This window comes from Musa acuminata, chromosome BXJ2-9, assembly GCF_036884655.1.
Source record: "Musa acuminata AAA Group cultivar baxijiao chromosome BXJ2-9, Cavendish_Baxijiao_AAA, whole genome shotgun sequence".
Lineage (NCBI taxonomy): Eukaryota > Viridiplantae > Streptophyta > Magnoliopsida > Zingiberales > Musaceae > Musa > Musa acuminata.
In genome coordinates this window covers 48655432-48674825 of record NC_088346.1, presented here as the reverse complement: position 1 = coordinate 48674825, position 19394 = coordinate 48655432, and the positions used below count along the sequence as shown (strand labels likewise).

General features: G+C 41.4%; 2 protein-coding genes across 2 annotated transcripts; one reads left to right on the top strand and one right to left on the bottom strand.

Annotated features, from left to right (window-relative positions):
• Positions 1-2193: 2193 nt before the first annotated feature.
• LOC135623900 (ethylene-responsive transcription factor CRF1-like) lies at positions 2194-4155 on the top strand. The gene is made up of 2 exons (XM_065127361.1): positions 2194-2480; positions 2818-4155. Exon 2 carries the CDS (start codon positions 2908-2910, stop codon positions 3910-3912), a length of 1005 nt encoding a protein of 334 aa, XP_064983433.1. The 5' UTR covers positions 2194-2480; positions 2818-2907; the 3' UTR covers positions 3913-4155.
• Positions 4156-17360: 13205 nt separating this feature from the next.
• LOC103999316 (uncharacterized) lies at positions 17361-19149 on the bottom strand. Its single transcript, XM_009421040.3, has 4 exons — positions 18679-19149; positions 18282-18428; positions 18078-18161; positions 17361-18005 (listed from the first exon to the last, which is right to left on the bottom strand). The coding sequence occupies exons 1-4, from the start codon at positions 19117-19119 to the stop codon at positions 17697-17699; spliced, it is 981 nt and encodes a 326-aa protein (XP_009419315.2). The 5' UTR covers positions 19120-19149; the 3' UTR covers positions 17361-17696.
• Between the last annotated feature and the right edge of the window lie 245 nt (positions 19150-19394).

Genomic DNA, 19394 nt, shown 5'->3' with positions numbered 1-19394 from the left:
TACAATAAAAACTCTCGTATTGAATCTCTCCTCATATCCTATATTATTGGGAAGTACTTGCACTCCTTCACATGCAAAACCTCATCTCATGATTGATTCTATTATTTAATACGAGATTTCTTATTCCCTCTTTGCAACTTAGTTTTGGATGCAATTATAATCAAACTCATTGAACTTGAGGGGATAGGATCTTGGCAAAGAAAGAGCTAAGTTCCTTCGAAGTCTAATTGGTAATTCTATTCGATTCCTTTCCTTTGAATCAATTGTATTGATGGCCTCTTTCCACCCCATACAAATCTTTCTTTTTTCAGTGCAAAGCTTTTATCACTATTTATGATTTATATAATTCGTACTATAAATGCGAGGGAGTTAATTTTGTAATCTTAAGCTTAATTATTATTGAAGATTTTAAATTTGATTACTTTCTTGAATTTGATGGTTTCTTACGTTCTAATATGTACGAACTCAAAACTCGTGGCCTAAGTTGAGTCACGATCCCAAGTATTATTAAGGTTGCATTTGTACTAATAAATTTTACTCGAATTTAATAAGTAGTATATTTGAGAATTTCACTTTATTCATATATATATATATGTATTTTTCAAATGATTTATATTTTATCGATGATAAATACGAGGGAGTTAATCTCATGACCTTAAGCTTAATTATTATTGAAGATTTTAAATTTCATTATATTGTTAAATATGATGTTTTTTTGCATTTTAACACCTCAAGTGTACAAATGTAAAACTCATGTACAAATCAAGTCACTTATGAGTGATTCCTAAGTATTATAAGAAGGTCTAAGTTCCTACAAACAAGTTTTACTCAAATTTAATGAAAAGTACATTAGTGAATTCAACCTTTTTTTTTTTTTTTGAATCTAAATATCACGTTTGTCACATAAATTCATTCTAAATTCGATCAAAGGAATCTAAATCATACAAATACATTCGTGTGTATATATACACATATATATATATATATGTATATATAATGGATGGATTCAAACATTTATAGGTATATGCATTACGGGGTTCATCTAAGTAGACAATCATTTCATGATAGGCAAGTAGTGATACAAAGATTCGATGGCCCCTTCCACCAAAAGATTCATCCTTCGCCACATCTTTAATGTTCGTTTCATCATATGATAACGATGCACCGTATCGGAGGGAGTAAACATTACAAGCTTCCATCCAACCCCCTAATAATGTCCCAAATCTAAGGCCTATTGCATGGTCCTGTCACTGAATCCGTGGTTGCCACAATGCTCTTTGGTTGGAAGAACAATCTCATCGGTAAAAGAGCGAAGACATGACATGTAAACGACGATAAATTAAAAGCTTCGGGTCCTTTGTTCATGTGAGCATGTCAGAGTGGCAAATGGGGGGGTGGGTGGGTGTGGAAGAAACAGTGAAAGCAGGTGGGGAAAGCTATGTTTCGTACACAGCCATGGTGAGAAGAGATTAAACAAGGCATGGGGGGTCTGAACTTGGGGAGTGAGCATTTGAATGCCATGAGCTATGAGTGAATCTTTTAAGCTATATTTGTTCAATTTAGGTATCACTATAATTAATAAAAATAAAAAAATTATTTTGGTTGAAATGTAATGGTAATGAAGATACTATGATCTTGTTTAAGTTGAGATACACAAGTATATATATATATATATATATATATATATATATATATATATATATATATATATATATATGTACCTAATATTAATTTATACCAAATACTTTTCTACTTAAGATTTTAATTAATATGATTTTTTTTTACTTTTTGTTGAATTAGTTTCATCATCAAAATTTAATCACGTGACAAATGTTTCACTTACTTAATCTTAATTATTTTAATAATTAATTTAACTCAATTCAAAATTTAAATTATATAAGATTTATATATATATTTTTTGATATTATATATATATATATATATATATATATATATATATATATATATGTATATGTATGTATGTCCGAACAGTCAAAAATAAGTTAGGAGAAAAATTTTGAAAGAAATAAAAAAGAATTTTCTTTCACTTTTAAACCCTTTTAATTGTTTCCTTTTTGGGTTCGCATGCATGAGAGAGACTAAGATTTAGAAAGTTCAGATACATGGAATATATAATAACACAGCTTTGCGACCCTATAAAACTGTCTTGTCCTGCCGTCGCTCTCTCTCGTCCCCCATCTCTCTCTCTCTCTCTCTCTCTCTCTCGCGTTACGTGATTCGCCGGTTGCTTTTGGTCTTTGCAGCGCCTCCTCTTTCGTGTCTCCCACTGCAGCGCACGCTTTGCTCCCTCTCTTTGCTTGGCTGCGCCAAAGGCAGGCAGAGAGAGGGTTCCGTAGATGGAAGCCTGTGCTGCGCCTGTGCTGTGCTCCAGGGATTAGTACCACCGAATCCTGTGCTGCTGCGCTCCGGGAATCAGTACTGCTGCGGACGAGAGACGAACCTGGCCTTTCCCTTTTGAGGTAAGACAGAGCTCGCTTTTACTCTCTCTCTCTCTCTCTCTCTCTCTCTCTCTCTTGCGTGTGAATTGGAATCGATGGATATGGTGTGTTGTGTACTTCGTCTCCCAAAGGTCGTAGCTTTCCTAGAAATTTCACTGCTTTAGCTGCTTTTTCCTCTTCCCTCGCCACTTGCCACTCGCGACCGTGAAAGACTCCGATGCATCTTTATTCGCATCGCCTCTAGGAAATCGGAGGAATCGGAGCTTCGGCTTTTCCCCCCCCTTTTCATCCTTGCTCTTATGGTGTGCGAAAGATTGGATTTTTATGGTGGACGTGTGCGGTCGTTTTTGTGAGACAGGGACCGGATGACAGCAGCGCCATTGCGGATGTAAAGTGGAGTGGGGAAGAGAAGAGAAGAAAGTGCGTGTGGTTTGCTCGAGAGAGATCGATGGAGACGACGCTGTTGCTGCCCGTCAAGCGTACCGAGCACGTCCACGTGACCCCGAAGCCGCTCGCGCCACGGCGGCCCGAGCACGCGCACGCACACAAGCCTCGCACCGTGCGCATCTATTGCGAGGACTTGGACGCCACTGACTCCTCTGGCGATGATGAGGAGGTGCCGGAGTGCCGGAACCTCCGCCGCGTCCGCCGCTACGTCCAGGAGATCCGGTTCGAGGTCCGGCCCTCCCCTGTCTGTACGAGCAGCAAAGCGTCGAAGGGCGCAGCGGCCACGGGGAGGAAGAGGAAGGCCGCCGCCGACGTTGCTGATGCGGACGACGGCGATCGGAGCGTGAAGCGGTTCCGCGGAGTCCGGCGGCGGCCGTGGGGGAAGTACGCGGCGGAGATCCGTGACCCCTGGCGCCGCGTCCGGGTGTGGCTCGGCACGTTTGACACCGCCGAGGAGGCGGCCAAGGTGTACGACTCCGCCGCCATCAAGCTCCGGGGCCCCGGCGCTGCCACTAACTTCTCCCAGCCCGCTGTCGACATCTCCCCCGCCGGCCCTCCGCCGAATAAGCACCTCCCGGACGACAACCTCGCCTCCGTCTCCGGCACGTACGACTCCATTGACGAGCCGCGCAACCTCTCCTCCCCGATCTCCGTCCTTTGCGGCTTCTCCTCCTCCGCATCCTCCCCGTCCCCTTCTTTGCCATCCCCGACGGAAAAGGCAGCCGAGGCACCAGCCTCCGCCAGCGAGAGAAGCCGACCAGACCAACTCGTCGACATCTTGCCCTTCGAGGAGATGCCTCTCTTCGACGAAATCCTCGGCTTGAGTCACTCACGCCCGAGCTACTTCGACGACTCCGCCCCGATCGGCTTTCTAGCCGAGGAGATGAGCGACGCCCTGTTCGGCGCGGGGCTGGACCTCGACCTCGGCCTTTCCACGTGGCAGGCCGACGACTATTTCGAGGACATCGGCGACTTATTCCCGATCGAGGCTCTCCCCGCCCTCTGATACCTCCTAACTCAGACGCTCCACTCCCCGGGCGCCGATTCATCGGCCGATTTTGTCGCGGCAATCAAAGAAAAAATAATAATAATATAATAATAAAAGCGGCCCCTTTTTTATTTTTTCTTAATTTTGTTTTTGTAGGTCTGTTGTAAAACGCGTCTCCGTTACTTAACGGCGACGGAAATCCGTCTTCTCTTGTTTCTTCGTCTCCTTCAAAATTTTGAGAAAGAGTTATGAACTGCTTCATCTTTTGGCACGGATGGGATGTGTCCAAGTGCCTGTACACGAGATTGAATCATGTCAGAAATAATTGTTGCGATTTGACAAGAATAATAATTACGATAAGACTCACGTGACATTAGCTACGTCAGGTGACAACTTAATAAGCCATCCGATCAACATGGATCGGAATGTCTGTCGAGACGCATTAATATCCTGATCAGGTTCGATCCCTCACGTCACGTCAATGATAATAACAGATGCTATCAGAAATACGATCTTGTTCCTTGCAGGCAGACACGTTAGGCAATGATAATTCTTTGTATAAAAACCCTTACATTCTGAGGAATGAGAGGAAAGGAAGAAAAAGAGGACTTCTCCATCCGAAATCCCTTTCACATCAACTAACTTGATCATCGAAGGGGTTGGGCCGAGCATCCTGACCCGACCTTTGTGCAGGAGCGAAGTCGAAAGTCCCCGCAAGATGCAAAGGCGAGGAGTTCATGTTCAGAGGAGACAACGACACCGTCTCGACCACCCCGACGGACTCGAAGGCCGTCTCGGGAAGATCCCCATCATTCGGATCCGAACCCGGTCGCGTCGGCTCCGAGGTCACGATTTAAAGTTGTTTACAGTAACACGACTTAACCCACACGTAAATCCAGGAAAAGAATATATCAACTGGTTTTCTTATATATATATAAATGTCATACCCACCTATCTATTCGAGGAGTGAGTCTTCACCATGATTGGAGCTCTCTGGCTTCCTCTTCCAAGTCTTGCTGCTGATTGAGAAGCCCAATCATGCGCACAAGGTCACTGACAGACACTCGGAGTTGCAGTACTGCAGGGGCTTCATCTCTTACCACGGACAGCCGGAGCCAGCTTCAAGCATCTCCCCACCATTTTTGCCACCTCTGGAGATCACGCATCGATGTACTGTTTGGAATGGTCACTGACTGGATCTGGTCAGGTTGCAAAGTAGTCACCAGCTTTTGCTCTGCTCACTGAAGTCCAAGTGGAAGGTAATCACCGACGGCCATGAGGATGCTCCAGTGGGGTGACAACAGCGTGCCCATGAGATGTCAGAGACTGCTCCACAGAGGGAGCACCATGCCACAACACTTCATGCTGACGCTCATGATGAGTAACTATGGCCACGAGGCTCCCTCACTTCTTCCCACCGGGGATAGGACGCATGGCTTCTTTAAGAGCAAGATCTCCACAGCCGGACCGGCCAAGCTCTGCGTCTGAATCATTTGAACACAGTGGCTAGGATAAGTCTCATCGTGAGTTCCCTGAAAGAGTAGTAATCATGCAGTGGCTAACTGTGCAATGCTTAAAGATGCAATGGCAGCATAGCAAATAGGCATTATATAGCTTTCATCCAAATTTCTCACACATAACATCACATCTATCATGTCAATATCAATGAAAATATAAATACTATATATTTATTTAATTAGATATTATTAACTATATATACCTATCAAGCGAAGAAATCATATCTTTTTGTTTAACAAGTTAACATGTTTCAAATTTACTAATTTTTTGGTTATATTATTTTTTACAACAATAATAAACTATAAAATGACATCCTATTTTAGTGATGCATATAACATATATATATGAAATAGAAATAAAGTGTCACGACACTAAACATTCATAATTGGTATACCAACCATTATTATATGAGAAAGGATATATCAAAATCTATCTATTTCTTTAATAAACATTATTAAATGAGGAAATGATATCATTTTGTAATTCAATCCATTTAAACATCAATTTCTTTGTCTTTGTTGCTCTGCAATATAAGGATTTGTATACATAATATACCAAATAATGGTTTTAGCTCATAATTTGTTGCTACAATTATATAGCATTGATTCTAAATAGGAAGTAGCTACTCAAATCACTGATCTTACAGTTCCAGAAGATGATACACTTGGTTGTTCTTTTTTTCAAACATAAACAGTCTCTGCTGTGCAATGATTCATTTGTCATAATTTTGATTATGATTTGCATCATAACAAAGTCATGGAGTCTCTTCATTTTTCATTTTGAATATGTTGGTCCTTCTGAGAAGAAAAAAGGATGAACTCCATGAAAAGCTGGTGGACCATGGCCACACTTGCTTGTTCTCTGACTTTTTGTCCTCCTCTTTGGGCATGGCCCTTTCTATCCAATATGTGGATTCTTAGACAAAAAAAATCCTCTATCCTGAGTACTGACAAGAACAGCTGCATGAGTGATGATGATAGAAAACCTTGCATTTCATCCTGTCACAAGAACAAGTAGAATAATTACAGCATAGTTTGAATTTGCTCCAACTTAGATTGGCTAGTATTTTAAGAACATTAGAAGCTTTGTGGGTTGACAAAATCACCATCATTTTAAGTGTCAAACAAGGATCCTTGTCCAAACAGAAGCTCCTACTACTTAAATGAGATGAGGTTGGGTTAGATAAGTTGGATAACAATGCAATGCACAGAGCTCATATCCATATGGAGCAGTTTCATGTTGATCTTGTTCTTTTCTAGATTGGTGTTGCTCGAGGGAATCTGCTTTGAAATAGTTCAGAGAAGTTCTAATTGGGTGTGGATCACTTTAAGGCTGCAGTCTCCAGATTTAGTGAGAGGTATAGAATAACGAGGTAACCTTTTTTGTACTGGTATTTTGGCACCATCCATGAAATGGTCACTTCTGTTCTGAAATGCTCCTCTACCTTTGTAGGTTTGCAGAATTGCTTTGCTTTCTTCCTGATGACAACTGCTCCCAGACACTTTTCTTTGTGCAGAACAAAGCACAGAGTGCAGAGTAGTGGAGTTGTCTCAAGTTTCAGCTCCATTTCCTACAGCATAACTCACCTCAAAAAGTACAGGAACCAATATGAACAAGCATGAGCCAAGCTAATGGCTTTTCATTCTGCTGCTGAGGGGCACTGATAGGTAACACCTGCACATACCTCAGCAATCTGTCTTATCCATCAAGTTAGAATGTGTAAAAATATTAGCTACTGCCCCATCACTATTGCTTCGGAAAGACGGCGTAAGTTCATTCAAATCTTAACCTAATGTCTACTTTCGATGGGGGACTAATTCGGTACGTAGAAAGCCGGCTATTTCCTTTTATTTATAGGCCTGATTGGGCCCAGCCCGTTTCCGATCTTTGTTCCAGACTGTGTTGAAGGTGTTGGATAGTTTTTGTGGAGTAGAGTCCTTCGACGCCACTAGGATCACATTTGTGCATATGATCTTCCAGCGTCAAATAAATGCCTTGAACAACCTCAATTTTATACCTCTTAGAATGGAAGCCTCTTCTTGTTTGCATGTGGATCTCATTGGAGCTGATCTCTTTGCTGTTGTTTATGATCAGCAGACTTTCTGTGTGTAGCTGAACGGCCTTTGAGCTCTCAGAATTCATCTCTCCGATCTCTGTGTTGGATCTTCAGCCACAGAAAGAAGTTTTAGCTTCAAGCTTGATTGCCAGCCACTGTTCCTTTCCATGTTGTGGAGGACTCCCTGATTCATCTCTAGCCATAGCCTCCAGCACAATGAACAGAAGAATACACAACGCTGTCGCCATGGTGTTTTCCATGAGACATACTGTGGGCTATCCGTGGTTTGTCCATGTTCAACTGAGGACAAAGCGCCATGCTTTGTCGTCCCTCTCCAAGCTATCTTCTGTGTCCACCACACGACTTGCCACCTCAACCCCACTGCACCAGGCATGGATTGAGCCCCTTTGTTCTCGCCTCTACAGTATCGCAGGTCCATTCCATTGCCCAAAGAGTGGCATCTTTGTGTTCGGTCGATCCAGAAACATCGTCTTCCGAGAGCTACACATCATGCGTTAGGTTCTTGAAACCTCACAGGTCATGAAAGAGTTGGAACTCACCACTCATTCTCTTCTCGCTCGATCATTGCTCGACAACAACAACAACAATCGATGGAGGCTCTTCGGTCCGTGAGTGAGTGATGGGTTGTGGAAGAAACAGGACAAGGTGGGCACGACAGAGACCAGGAAACTGCGAAGACTGGAAGCCGCTGTTAGCTCTTTCATAGGAGGAGGAAGAGCCCGTTTGACTGATTACAGTAACATTACAATTTAGTTCTACAATGAGGCTTGAATCCATTCACAAAAAAATAGACGACATTATTATTATTATTAACATGATATTACAAATATTTTGAACTAGTAAACTTGGATCCTTCATGAAAAATAATATTAAATCAAACCAGACATAGTTTGACCACCTTAATTACTACTCAGATTTGATCTACTGATGCAGATGACTAATATAAATATGTATGTATGTATGTATGTATTCAAAACAATAATGTCTTAACTTGTAATAGCTTCACTAGAACAGCCACCAAGTTCCTCACTAATGCTTCACATTACACCTCTTCCAAGAATCAGGACAAAACAAGGCAGATCTACATAGGTTTTTCTTGTTACAAATACAGATGAGCCACAAAATATAATACAAATCCCCACGATTAGAGATGATGGTATTATTAAAATTAGATCAGGGGCCAAGATAATATCTATCATCAATTGCATGTTTATTTTTATCAAATTTGATGACAAACTCACAGAACATGAGAACCCCATGAGAAATATTGCTGATTTGCAGAGGAAGATTGCTGATGAACTTGATAGAACCCCATGAGAAATATTGAAGAAGCTCGTTTGAGGATTGGAACAATGGGTTAGGAAGGGTTTTTTCCAGCAAGCTAAATGTTTGTGGTGTTAATAATCAGAGGTAATTTAGCTGCTAATGCTGTTGTCATGTTAGGAGAGCAACCTGCTGCTTTCCCCGTGATAGTACTTGCCCATGGATATTGCTTACAGTGCGTTTCAGTTTCATCAGATAGTCTTGGCACTCTTCTGTCATCAAATCCGATTTCTGGTTCCAGTTTCATCATATCGTATTGGGACTCTTGCCGTCATCAAATCTGATTTTTGGCTCGCATGAATGTTCAGTTTGTGTTCGTCACTCGGAATTCATATTTTCCGGCGGTGCATAATCTGGTTCGATTTGGTAGAGTTACAGTAGGCATACATGCAGCTGGAGAAATCGTCAGTACAAAGTTGAGCTGTAATCTTTCCAAGAACTCTGTTTATTCCATTCTTTTGACACTGTTTTGTTTCCTGGAATCATTTGTTGCAGTTAAAAGACTTTCAGCTTGGATGGGGCTGGGGGCTTTCGGATAACAGCAAAGTGTTGCCCATCGTTTCGCTTGGATGTGCTGTTCATAGGAGGAATATCTCGCGTATGCTCGCTCAGGTAAAATTTTTGACCAGGGTCGTTCGGAGTTCTCCGGAAGAATCCGATTAAAGCGAGACTCGGACAGGATTTTGTATGGGTCTAATTTTACCATGCCCAATATACGGTCTCTGGAATTAGATGAATGAGAGACTATAGATACATGGTAACTGAGGACATTCGAAGGACTAAGGGACATACAGGTCCGAAGGATTAGATCTTCTTATACCGTCTGGGGGACTATAGCATAGTGGCATAGTACATCCATAGTTGATGAGTCGAGTGAATTATTAGCTCTATAATAATTCACTATATCAGAAGAAGTTCTAACGGAAACGACTCACGGCCAGCTCGGTATCGGACATATGCATATATAAGATATCTACGAAGCCCCGATCCTATGGATGAGATCCGATTGGAAGATTGGATAAAGATCCAATGTGAACGAAATAAAAATTCAATGAACAGGATCCGTTAAGGATATGCTTCTAGCACTTATATAAATCGGAGGAACTCCTCGATTCATAAGCTGGAGCTCTTGGCAAATGCCCCTCCTATTCTCCTCACTCTCCTCTCCTCCTCCCTGGCTTTGGCAGCCTCGTGGTGCACGGGGAGAGGAAGATCCCGCGGTGATCTGAGAAGCATCGTCGCTGCGTCTATGGATTGCCACTAGAGAGGAGTATGCTAGTGCTCCTTCATCCTCTTCATCGGACCTAGAAATTCGGGGATATACGATCTCCCTAGGTAACGCTTCTGACATGATACATGCGATTTTTCGGATCAGCGGATTTTTCTTGCACCAATCGTCGCACAACGAAAAAGTACATAACTATGGGAAATCTGGTCTTATTTTGTTTTCCGCTACGCATGGGATGTCGACTCCTCACGATTTTCCAACAGATTAGGACTCTCCTAACTATAGTCCCAACAGATTAGGACTCTTCTAGCTAAAGTCCTAACAGATTCAAACTCTTCTAGCTAGAGTCCCAATAGTTATGAATCCGAAATAAGGTTTCGGACGTTTACATTCAGAATTCAAAATAAATTATTATTTAAATTTAAAAAAATAAAAAGGAGAAAACAAGTGTGATGGCTTTTTCTAAATTTATGCATCATTTTCTTCTGTTCCTCAATGATGGATTATTTCACAAAAGAACAGAAAAAAAAAGAAAAAAAAACTTGAGTTGGTGATTAGAAATCGGAGACTTAATTCTTTTTCCCATCATTTCTCTAGAAATAATCTATCCTCTGCCTCCTCCCCCTATAAAACATTCTATTTTCTATTCCACATTTTTCTAACGTGATCGGTATCCTAAACTTGTGACGATTAAGATATAATATAAAATTGCTAATCTATTATCGAATGAGTCACCGTCCGAATCATAATTAAAGATTATTCATGCATCTGCCGGAGGCTCACAGGGGGGGATGCACCGTGTGAAGTCTTTAATGTCGTCCGTCCACGTGTGCGGTGATCATCACGAGAATCGGATGTGATCATCCATCTACGTGGATGTCTCTTTTCTGCGAGCATTGCTTCAACCGGTTGGCCTTTCGTAGCCTTGCCTGCAACGGCGGTGAGGAAGCTCTGTTTATACTATCGAGCTTATCGAAGGGTCGTGGCACGTCTAACCTCATGTGGAGACCTATTAGGCACGACGGTGATGTGAAGTAGGTGTCCACGTGTCGACATCTGACACACCACGCACTATCCTCTCATCAATCAATCGATGCATACCTTCCAAATATTCGATCATGAAGCAAACCTTAATTAATACTCACATATGAAATCATTTTCTTAAACAAATTTATGAAATGTAGTTGGGAATATCTCTTGGTTAGAATTACGTGAGAAAATTAACAACCAAATTTACATTATTTGAATTTTATGTAATTTTTCTTGGAATGCTCTAGTGCACTTTTTATCTTTTGTTTTGATATTGGACAAAGTGGGCACTTTATACTACCAGTGTGGGCTTTAACATGATCATTCTTGTCACGATGAGATGACTTTTACATTTTACTTTTGCTCACAAGATGATCATTCTTTCACTCTGAAAAGATCTAAATGCATGGCCAAAAGAACAGATCTTTAAATCACTTTATTTGCATTTAGCACACATATTGCCCGGTTGTATAGCATCAGCACAAAGTACAAGCAATAAAGCATAACAAAACTAATAGGTTCACAAAAAAAGCATAATGCATTTAGCACAGATCTTTAAATCACTCTTTCACTCTGAAAAGATCTAAATGACATTGTCGATGGTGTCAGTCTACGGTCTTGCTGGTACGAGGATCTGCATCTGAACATTGCACTGACAAATATATTATTTATGGTAATACATTCATCAGCATTCCGAAATGTTAACTCAAAGTGCCTTAGATGTTGGGTTGTTAGTATCCCTCACAATCATACAGACCCTTCTGCTAGCTGGTCATTTGAGCTTGGATATCTCTGATGCCAAGTCAAGAATTAGTCTCCTAGATGTGGCAATAAACTAAGGATTATTATTATTATATGTGGTGGATAAGTGTGGCATAAGATAGGAAGAAGCTAAGTATCACTTAGCTCGCATGTAAGGAAGCGGAAGATACTGAAAATTATCGTGTGAGGCACAATGAAAAAGTTACACATAACTTAGTGATTGATAGGTCGGGCCAATAAATTGGTCTTGAGTTACAATAAAGAATTGAGTTGATACTTAGGGTAATAGTACTTTGATAACCTAATTGAGTATTGATAAGAGATTATTTAGTCGGCCGACTATTGGTGTATCCTATAGGCTCGTAAGAAATTATCCGTTTTGGACAATAGATGTACCCGTACGATTTTATCCTTTTAAAACATGTAAACTTCAAAAAATAACTCTGGGATCCCTTATCAAGTATGTTGTATAGGTCTTTGAACTTGTAAGATGGACTAGTCTTAAAAGACGACAGTCGTCGAGTAACAGCTAAGCGAGTAACTTTTGTTGGTACATAAGCAGTTAAAGAGGTGCATTAAATCTTGAACAACTAACAAAAAAAGAGTTCTTGTAAGCATTCATAGATCCGTGTAGAGTTTGGACATTATGACCATAGTGAGGCATGAGTTAAAACAAAGGCTTAATGCTTAAATCAAAGGGAAAGACCAATAAATGAAGGGAAAATCAGGTTGATATTTTTAATTTTCGATGACGACGTAAGGTTGAAGGAACAAATGAACGCCGAGAAGGGTTCATCAAAGAGGCGGCTTCATCACAGAGCAAACTTCATCGAGGAAGCTATATATTGATAGAAGCAAATATGGAATGACATTCTTGCATTTCTTCTTCATAGCGAGTAACTCGAGTGTATGATTGAAAAAATTCCTCCATCAAAACCTGTATAAATAGATTGTTCTTCTTCACACCAAGTTCTTTTATTCCTCGTATATATCATTCCAAACAATCACAACATACATAGCATGATGTCCATATGCGCAAGCCATTCAGTCAACTTTCTACTGTATAATAACAAAGAGTTCTTAACATTGAGTGATACCACCATGTCACTGCTGATGCTACTTCAATCACAAAAACCATCCACTCTCAACGTAATTGCATTAGCAGACATTGGTCTCAGATCGAAAGTAGCTTTAGTCGGTCACACAGTCAGTAAACCTTCTCATCACATGAACACAGGCTGTGCGGGAAATTGAACATGAGATTCTCTCAGCAACATCAGGGTTTTTGATTTGATATCAGTGGCAGGATCTTTCCTCTCACTGTATTTGAAGAATATAGGAAACATCTTCTTTATGGTTGCACTGCAAGACAGAAACTGTTTTCCTTATCCACATGAATCAAAGCAGTGCAAAGCATGTGTAACGTTGGACCTCTCATTTAGCAGATCAAATTGTCCAGTGGCAATTCTGAACATGTGTAAAGTTCATATCCTTTATATTTTAAGCTTGGCCAACAGTTGACTGCCTGTTATGAAATTATGAATGTTTATCCTCAAGTGTCGTCCGGGAAGATCCCCGCTCATTTGGACCCGAACCCAACCGTGTTAACCCCTCGACCGCGGCTCAAAGTTGTTGCCCCGTGAGAATCTGGTTCTTAGAGAAGATTAGATTCGATACATCAGCACACAAATCATACGGGACTCCAATGAGTTGCATGCACGAGAGAGAGAAGATGAGATTCGATACATCAGCACACAAATCATACGGGACTCCAATGAGTTGCATGCACGCACGAGAGGGAATTCACGTGGCTGGTGCTTTGGTTCTCGCGCCCACCACTATTTATGATTTATGTAGTTCGTACTATAAATGTGAGGGAGTTAATTTTATAATCTTAAGCTTAATTATTATTGAAGATTTTGAATTTGATTACTTTCTTGAATGTGATGGTTTCCTACATTCTAATATCTCAAGTGTACGAACTCAAAACTGGTTGTCTAAGTTGAGCCACGATCCCAAGTGTTATTAAGGTTGCATTCGTACTAATAAATTTTACTCAAATTTAATAAGTAGTATATTTGAGAATTTTACTACTAGGCAGAAAAGGATCCGTGTAGTATACCCTAAATAGTTGGGAAATTACAGATTTGTTTTTGTTGAAATGCTGGCACTGTTTGGGTCATGATTCTGTGGGCTCTCATATAGAGTAATTGAAATGAAAATTCTTAGTTCAAGAGGTTCTTGGAACTAAAACAGAGGATCTGAACCACAACTTGATTTCAGTGGGTGCTTCATTGCTAGATGATAGCATGCCATAAGCCATTGGATACTGAATGCAATTTCCTCTCCATCTCCCCTTCCTGTAGAAGCCATTTTTTCCACAGACACTCCTATTTGTTATCCAAAGTATGATCACTCTTAGTGTGAGTTTCCTTTTTTCTTCAAGTTTTAAGCACCATAAACAAATAAAGTTAGCACGCGTTTCAGTGAGTGGGTTCTCAATAAGGAATTGCTAAATCAATCCACCTTCACTTTTAAGCCTCCAGGCTTATTTCATTTATGTTCTTTGTAATATTTGCATGGATTTTTTTTTTTTTTTTGATGAAGAGTGCAAATTAAAATTCAGAAAAGTTTCCACCTTAGTAGAATTGTCAAAATATCTTAATTTATTTTTTGTGTTGGCCAGAATTGCTGAAACCTGATTTAAAAACAGATAAAGCCATTGAAACTGCCAAAAGTGTGGAATTGGCAAAATTGAAATCTTCTTATGATTCTAAAATGATAATACAAACCTTGTTTCAAATGTGTCCTGAGATTTCTTTGTTCGGATACCTCATTGGTGGAAATTGTAGAATACATGTCCATCATCTGAAAATTTAGTGAGAGAGAAACATGTTGTCCTGGTACCTGGAAAACCTACATCTACTCCTACTAGAATCTTCTAGCTGAGTGCTGAGTCTCAATAAATTGCTACATTCCAATTTTTCTGTTTCTGCTTATATTGACATGTTATTGCTGTTTGGTTCATGGAAGATCTTGGAGCTCTGGGAGACTACACTGCTTCTCCATTCCTGCCATCTGACTCAGACATCCTGCTTGACTCCCCCAACCAGAATGACATAGGTAAGAGAGTTTTATGATTGCTTGAACTCTTTCATCTAACATTACAAAGGATCCAAGTCACGGATAAGAGAGTTTTATGAGATTCTGTGATCGTGTTTGTGCACTCATGAGATGCCAATATGGTGTCTTAGAATTGTAGTTTCAGGTTATAATGTGTTCTCGCTAAGTTGCATTCGAGCTCAAGGAAGAATTGACATGCGCTTTTTCGCACTTGTGTTTCAGTTGAGGAGTTCTTTGCTGATTCTATCACTGGGACATGCTTGCAGTCAGATGGACATCAGTGAGGCCTTCAATTAATGGACATCTCATTCCATTATAGGCTGTTGTAAGTACAATTCTGGCCCTCAAATAATAGATGTTAATGGTTAAAATGTAATGCATCTGGATAGCTGCTGGATTTTATTGGCCTGTACTATTAGAGATTTTGATATGGATTCTACATAGATGTTAAATAAATGAATTATTGTCACCCTTATTTATCAGTAGATTGTTCGTATTGTGTCATATGTAGACAAAAGTGCATCAATGCATGAGGGAACTGCCCAATTTCATATCTTTATATGTATAAAACTTAGATTTTGCCATATAAACCTTATGAATTGTTTGCAAGTGTGGATTTTATAAAGATTTATTTGAAAAAAAAGATATGAACCATGGTATGTAATTTCGAATGGTACCACCTGATACGGGCGATACGTACTGGTCTGATGGAATATTAGTGCTACAGTGTTATAATAAGAAGAAATCGATCGATAAATCCTGATGTACCATTCGGTATGTTCTGATGTATCGCTCAGTACGTCGGTATCGTACTATACCGAGCTAACCTCGAAATATCAGTACGGTATAGTATTACATACCTTGTTACGGTATGAACACAATACTATAACTTCTTATCAATATTGAGATTATTTTTAATTCTCTTTTCACTTTTCATCTAAACATTTTCCTAATAATTTTCTTTATCTCACTTTTGTGTCAAAATCTATTACCCCAAATCCTGTCTTCATGGTTTCTACGTGTTTGTCCAACTAAATAAACCGATTTCTCATGTGGACAGAGTGTCATCGAGAGTATGACAGAGGTGTGTTCACTAATCAGAGGACTCCTCCATCATTGAGCCGTTCACTCTCTTGCATGGAGTATACGCCAAGGAATAGAAACCTTCCTCGAGAACAGCACTTTGTCGGCTATTATCCATCCCCACAAAACAGTCTCCAACGCCACCACCTCTCTCTCTCTCTCTCTCTCTCTCTTTCTCTCTCTCTCTCATATAATGAATGTTCTTATGTTCTTGCCATTTCTTTTTCTTGACTGAAAGGAACTGAGACCTCAAACTGAAGCTTAACCGATCATACACCACAAGGACCCCAAATTCTAAGGTTCATGTAAAGATGTCTGTAACAAAAGTCTAAGTTTGACATGTTCTGATACAAAAAGACAACAACAACAACAACAACAATTAACCTTTACAGTTTGAAGAGAAGCTCATCAGTGTTCAGCTTCAGAACAAGAAGAGAAGACCATTGGAAAGTTCAAGAAGACGGCCAAGTAGCAAAGGAAAGCCAACAGAAGCATCACTGCGGCCAGATCAAAGGGACGCCCATGGCGTACGTGCTTCTTCAAGGCCTTGAGACGGATTTCTCCTCGCACAAGGGGTTGATGGAGTAGGGCGCATCGTTGTGGCACCAGGTAGAGCCGGAAGGAGGAACGAAGCCCCTCGGCAGCATCGCCGAGAAAGTCCTCGCTCCAAGGTCATAAACGGGGCTTCTCTTACTTACTTTCCTCCTCCACTCGCTGTTCTTCGTCCGGCGGCCGTGGGAAGGGTAAGGCCCATGCCTCGGCTTCGCGACGTGGAAGACTTGGCGGTCACTTTCAGGAACGATGGGAGATGGAGCAATAGCCGAGGTAGGAGGGGGAGAGAAGAGAAGGAAGAAGATAAGAGAGGACAAAAGTGCAAGACAGTGGCTGAAACCCATCAGAGCTGGGTGACTTGGGATTGGAGAGCCATTTGTCAGGAGTGCAACAAGAAGAAGAAGAAGAAGATAAGAGTAGTCATGTAACTTAGATCCCAAGTGATCCTAATTGAGACACTGTGATGTTAGTATCATTACAACTATAGGTTAGGGGAAGAGAGAGGTCTGACCAACATTAGAAAAGACAAGTCAAAGACACAAAGGTTGTGTGTTCATTCTTCATCGTAGAGGACACTAATTTTGCTTTCCTTTTGTTCTTTTGCTTTCTCCGTGTGGCCCTCAAGCTTTATATGTTTCGGGGCACTCCATCCTCTCCTTTGACCTACGAAAGGAGGACATGAGAAGCAAGCTGATGTTCTTGTTCTTGCAGTCAGTGACTCCATCAACATTCGGAGAAAAGCATAGGTAAGGAAACAAGCAACAAGAACAAGGATAAAACTCTTCCTCTTAGTTTATTTTAAATGGGATATACAAATTGGAAATGTAGCATTAGACATCAAGAATTCACGTTTGATGTATGGTGGATGATTCAGGTTCAGGTTCTCTTTACAGTGTAGTAGTACTGCTACTGAAGCAAATACTTTTTATTGGAGTCTGGTGACAATCTGAAGAAGAAGAAGAAGAAGAAGAAGAAGAAGAAGAAGAAGCAAGAGGAATTTATTCTTCCATTTGCATGGACGACAACGTGAACAGTCATTACTCCCTCGTGTTGTTGTGTGGCCTCAGAAACACCGGCAGCTTCTGTTGTGTAGTGAGCTCGCTCGATCTACTTCTTGCCGCTGTTGGCAAGTGCTTTCTCCTGTTGTTGAGCGTGATGAGTCTCTTTGTCGACCCTGCCATCAGCTGTTTTCGTTTCCGGAGGTTGCGCGATCGTCTTTGTTTGGTGAGCTTGCCAAATCGTCTTCTTGAGGTTGTTGGCGACTATCTCGAATCGATCGAACTCGGGCAATGTCATATGAAGTGCCGATCCTGTACTGTCGAACTTTGAACCATGGTAGGTTTTCCGGATGTCTTTAAACTTCTCATAGCGTTCCTTTGCACGATCTGTTTCACCCTTCATGGCGTAGACTGTAGCCTACGTGCCAGAAACAGTAGATATAATGATCGAACTTTCTTGAATTATCTACGCGTGTAGGCACTTTCTCACCTGATAGAGAGGAACTCGAGCATCTGCCGTGGAAACATCCTTGCTACATAGGCACGCAAGATTCAGAGCTTTATTATATTCTCCCTGGCAGATATTGCAGGATAAAGTCAATGAGAACACATCACAGATATCTTTCACTTCATTGATTATTTATGTGGTGTTTGGAACTGAAGCAATGACCGATAAAGAGAGTGTTTTGGGCACCTCGTAGATCAGCATTTCCACCAGCAACATCTCAAGCTCGTATGCCTTGTGCGTCTGCTGATCGGTTTTAGCTTTCTTCAGTGCTTCCTGCAATATTGTGATTGCTTCCTTCTCCTTTCCGCTCATCTCTAGTCTTGGTATGATTGCCTGCCATAAAAATCTCAGTTGCAGATCCAGCAGGATTTCACCGAAAACAATTGAGCGATAGAAGAACAAACGGATGCCGCAGCACCATCGGGCATTCGAATGCCTCATTTCGTGCATGCTTGTTGGAATCTCGATTTGTAGCAGAAGAACCAGACGAAGAATAGAAGCTTACCGTAAAGCATGCAGGTGGGGAGAGACAGTGAGAGAGAGAGAGAGAGAAAGCCAAAACCAGGGTAAATAGAAGCCTTACATGTAACTTGTTGAAGTCCATCCGATCCTTGTCGAGCTCATTGCGCATGTCGTCCAAGGCGCTGCTCAGCTTCGACTCGTCTCTGCACGCCTCGTGAGCATCCATCAACCTCTGCATCGCCTTCTCCCCGCCATGCAGCATCGCGAGCGACACCGACCGATAGAGCGCAGGGTTCGCCCGGGACTGCTGGCGGACGACCTCTTGACTCGCTGTGGGTGTCTTCTTGCTGTCAACAGGACCCGCCGTGGACGATCTCTTCTTGCGCCGGTAAGCCAGCACGAGGAACACGGACGCAAAGATCAGCGTCCCGGCGGCGCCAGGAGACGCCAGAAGATGCCTGGCTTTGGCAGCTACCATGTACAACATGGATGATCGGGGAGCACCCGCACCTTCCTCAGCAACATGTCCTGCCATTTTGCAGTTACCAGAATCCTCATCCATGGTTGCAGAAGGAACAGTAAGAGAAGGGTCTGTGAGAACCTACATGATTGGAACCTGCAGGTTGCCGCCCTTGATAAAGAAAGAAGATGATATCTTTCTTAGCAGAAGAGGAAGATCCTAAGTGGCCGAACGATGCTGTGTAAGGAAGCAACGCATCAGTCCTATGGATGGTTCTATTGGGAAGAGCTATGAGCTCTCTACGAAAGAAGAAGACGTCGATCTCAAGCCAAGTCTTACTGTATTGTGATGCTTGGCTGCTCCAATGCGGTCAGAAT

Coding starts and splice junctions, on each gene's coding strand:
- LOC135623900 (XM_065127361.1), top strand. CDS start 2,908: ATGGAGACGACGCTGTTGCTGCCCGTCAAGCGTACCGAGCACGTCCAC.
- LOC103999316 (XM_009421040.3), bottom strand. CDS start 19,119: ATGGATGAGGATTCTGGTAACTGCAAAATGGCAGGACATGTTGCTGAG. Junction 18,162..18,281: donor TGGAAATGCTGATCTACGAG/GTGCCCAAAACA, acceptor AATATCTGCCAG/GGAGAATATAATAAAGCTCT. Junction 18,006..18,077: donor CTCGAGTTCCTCTCTATCAG/GTGAGAAAGTGC, acceptor TCTGGCACGTAG/GCTACAGTCTACGCCATGAA.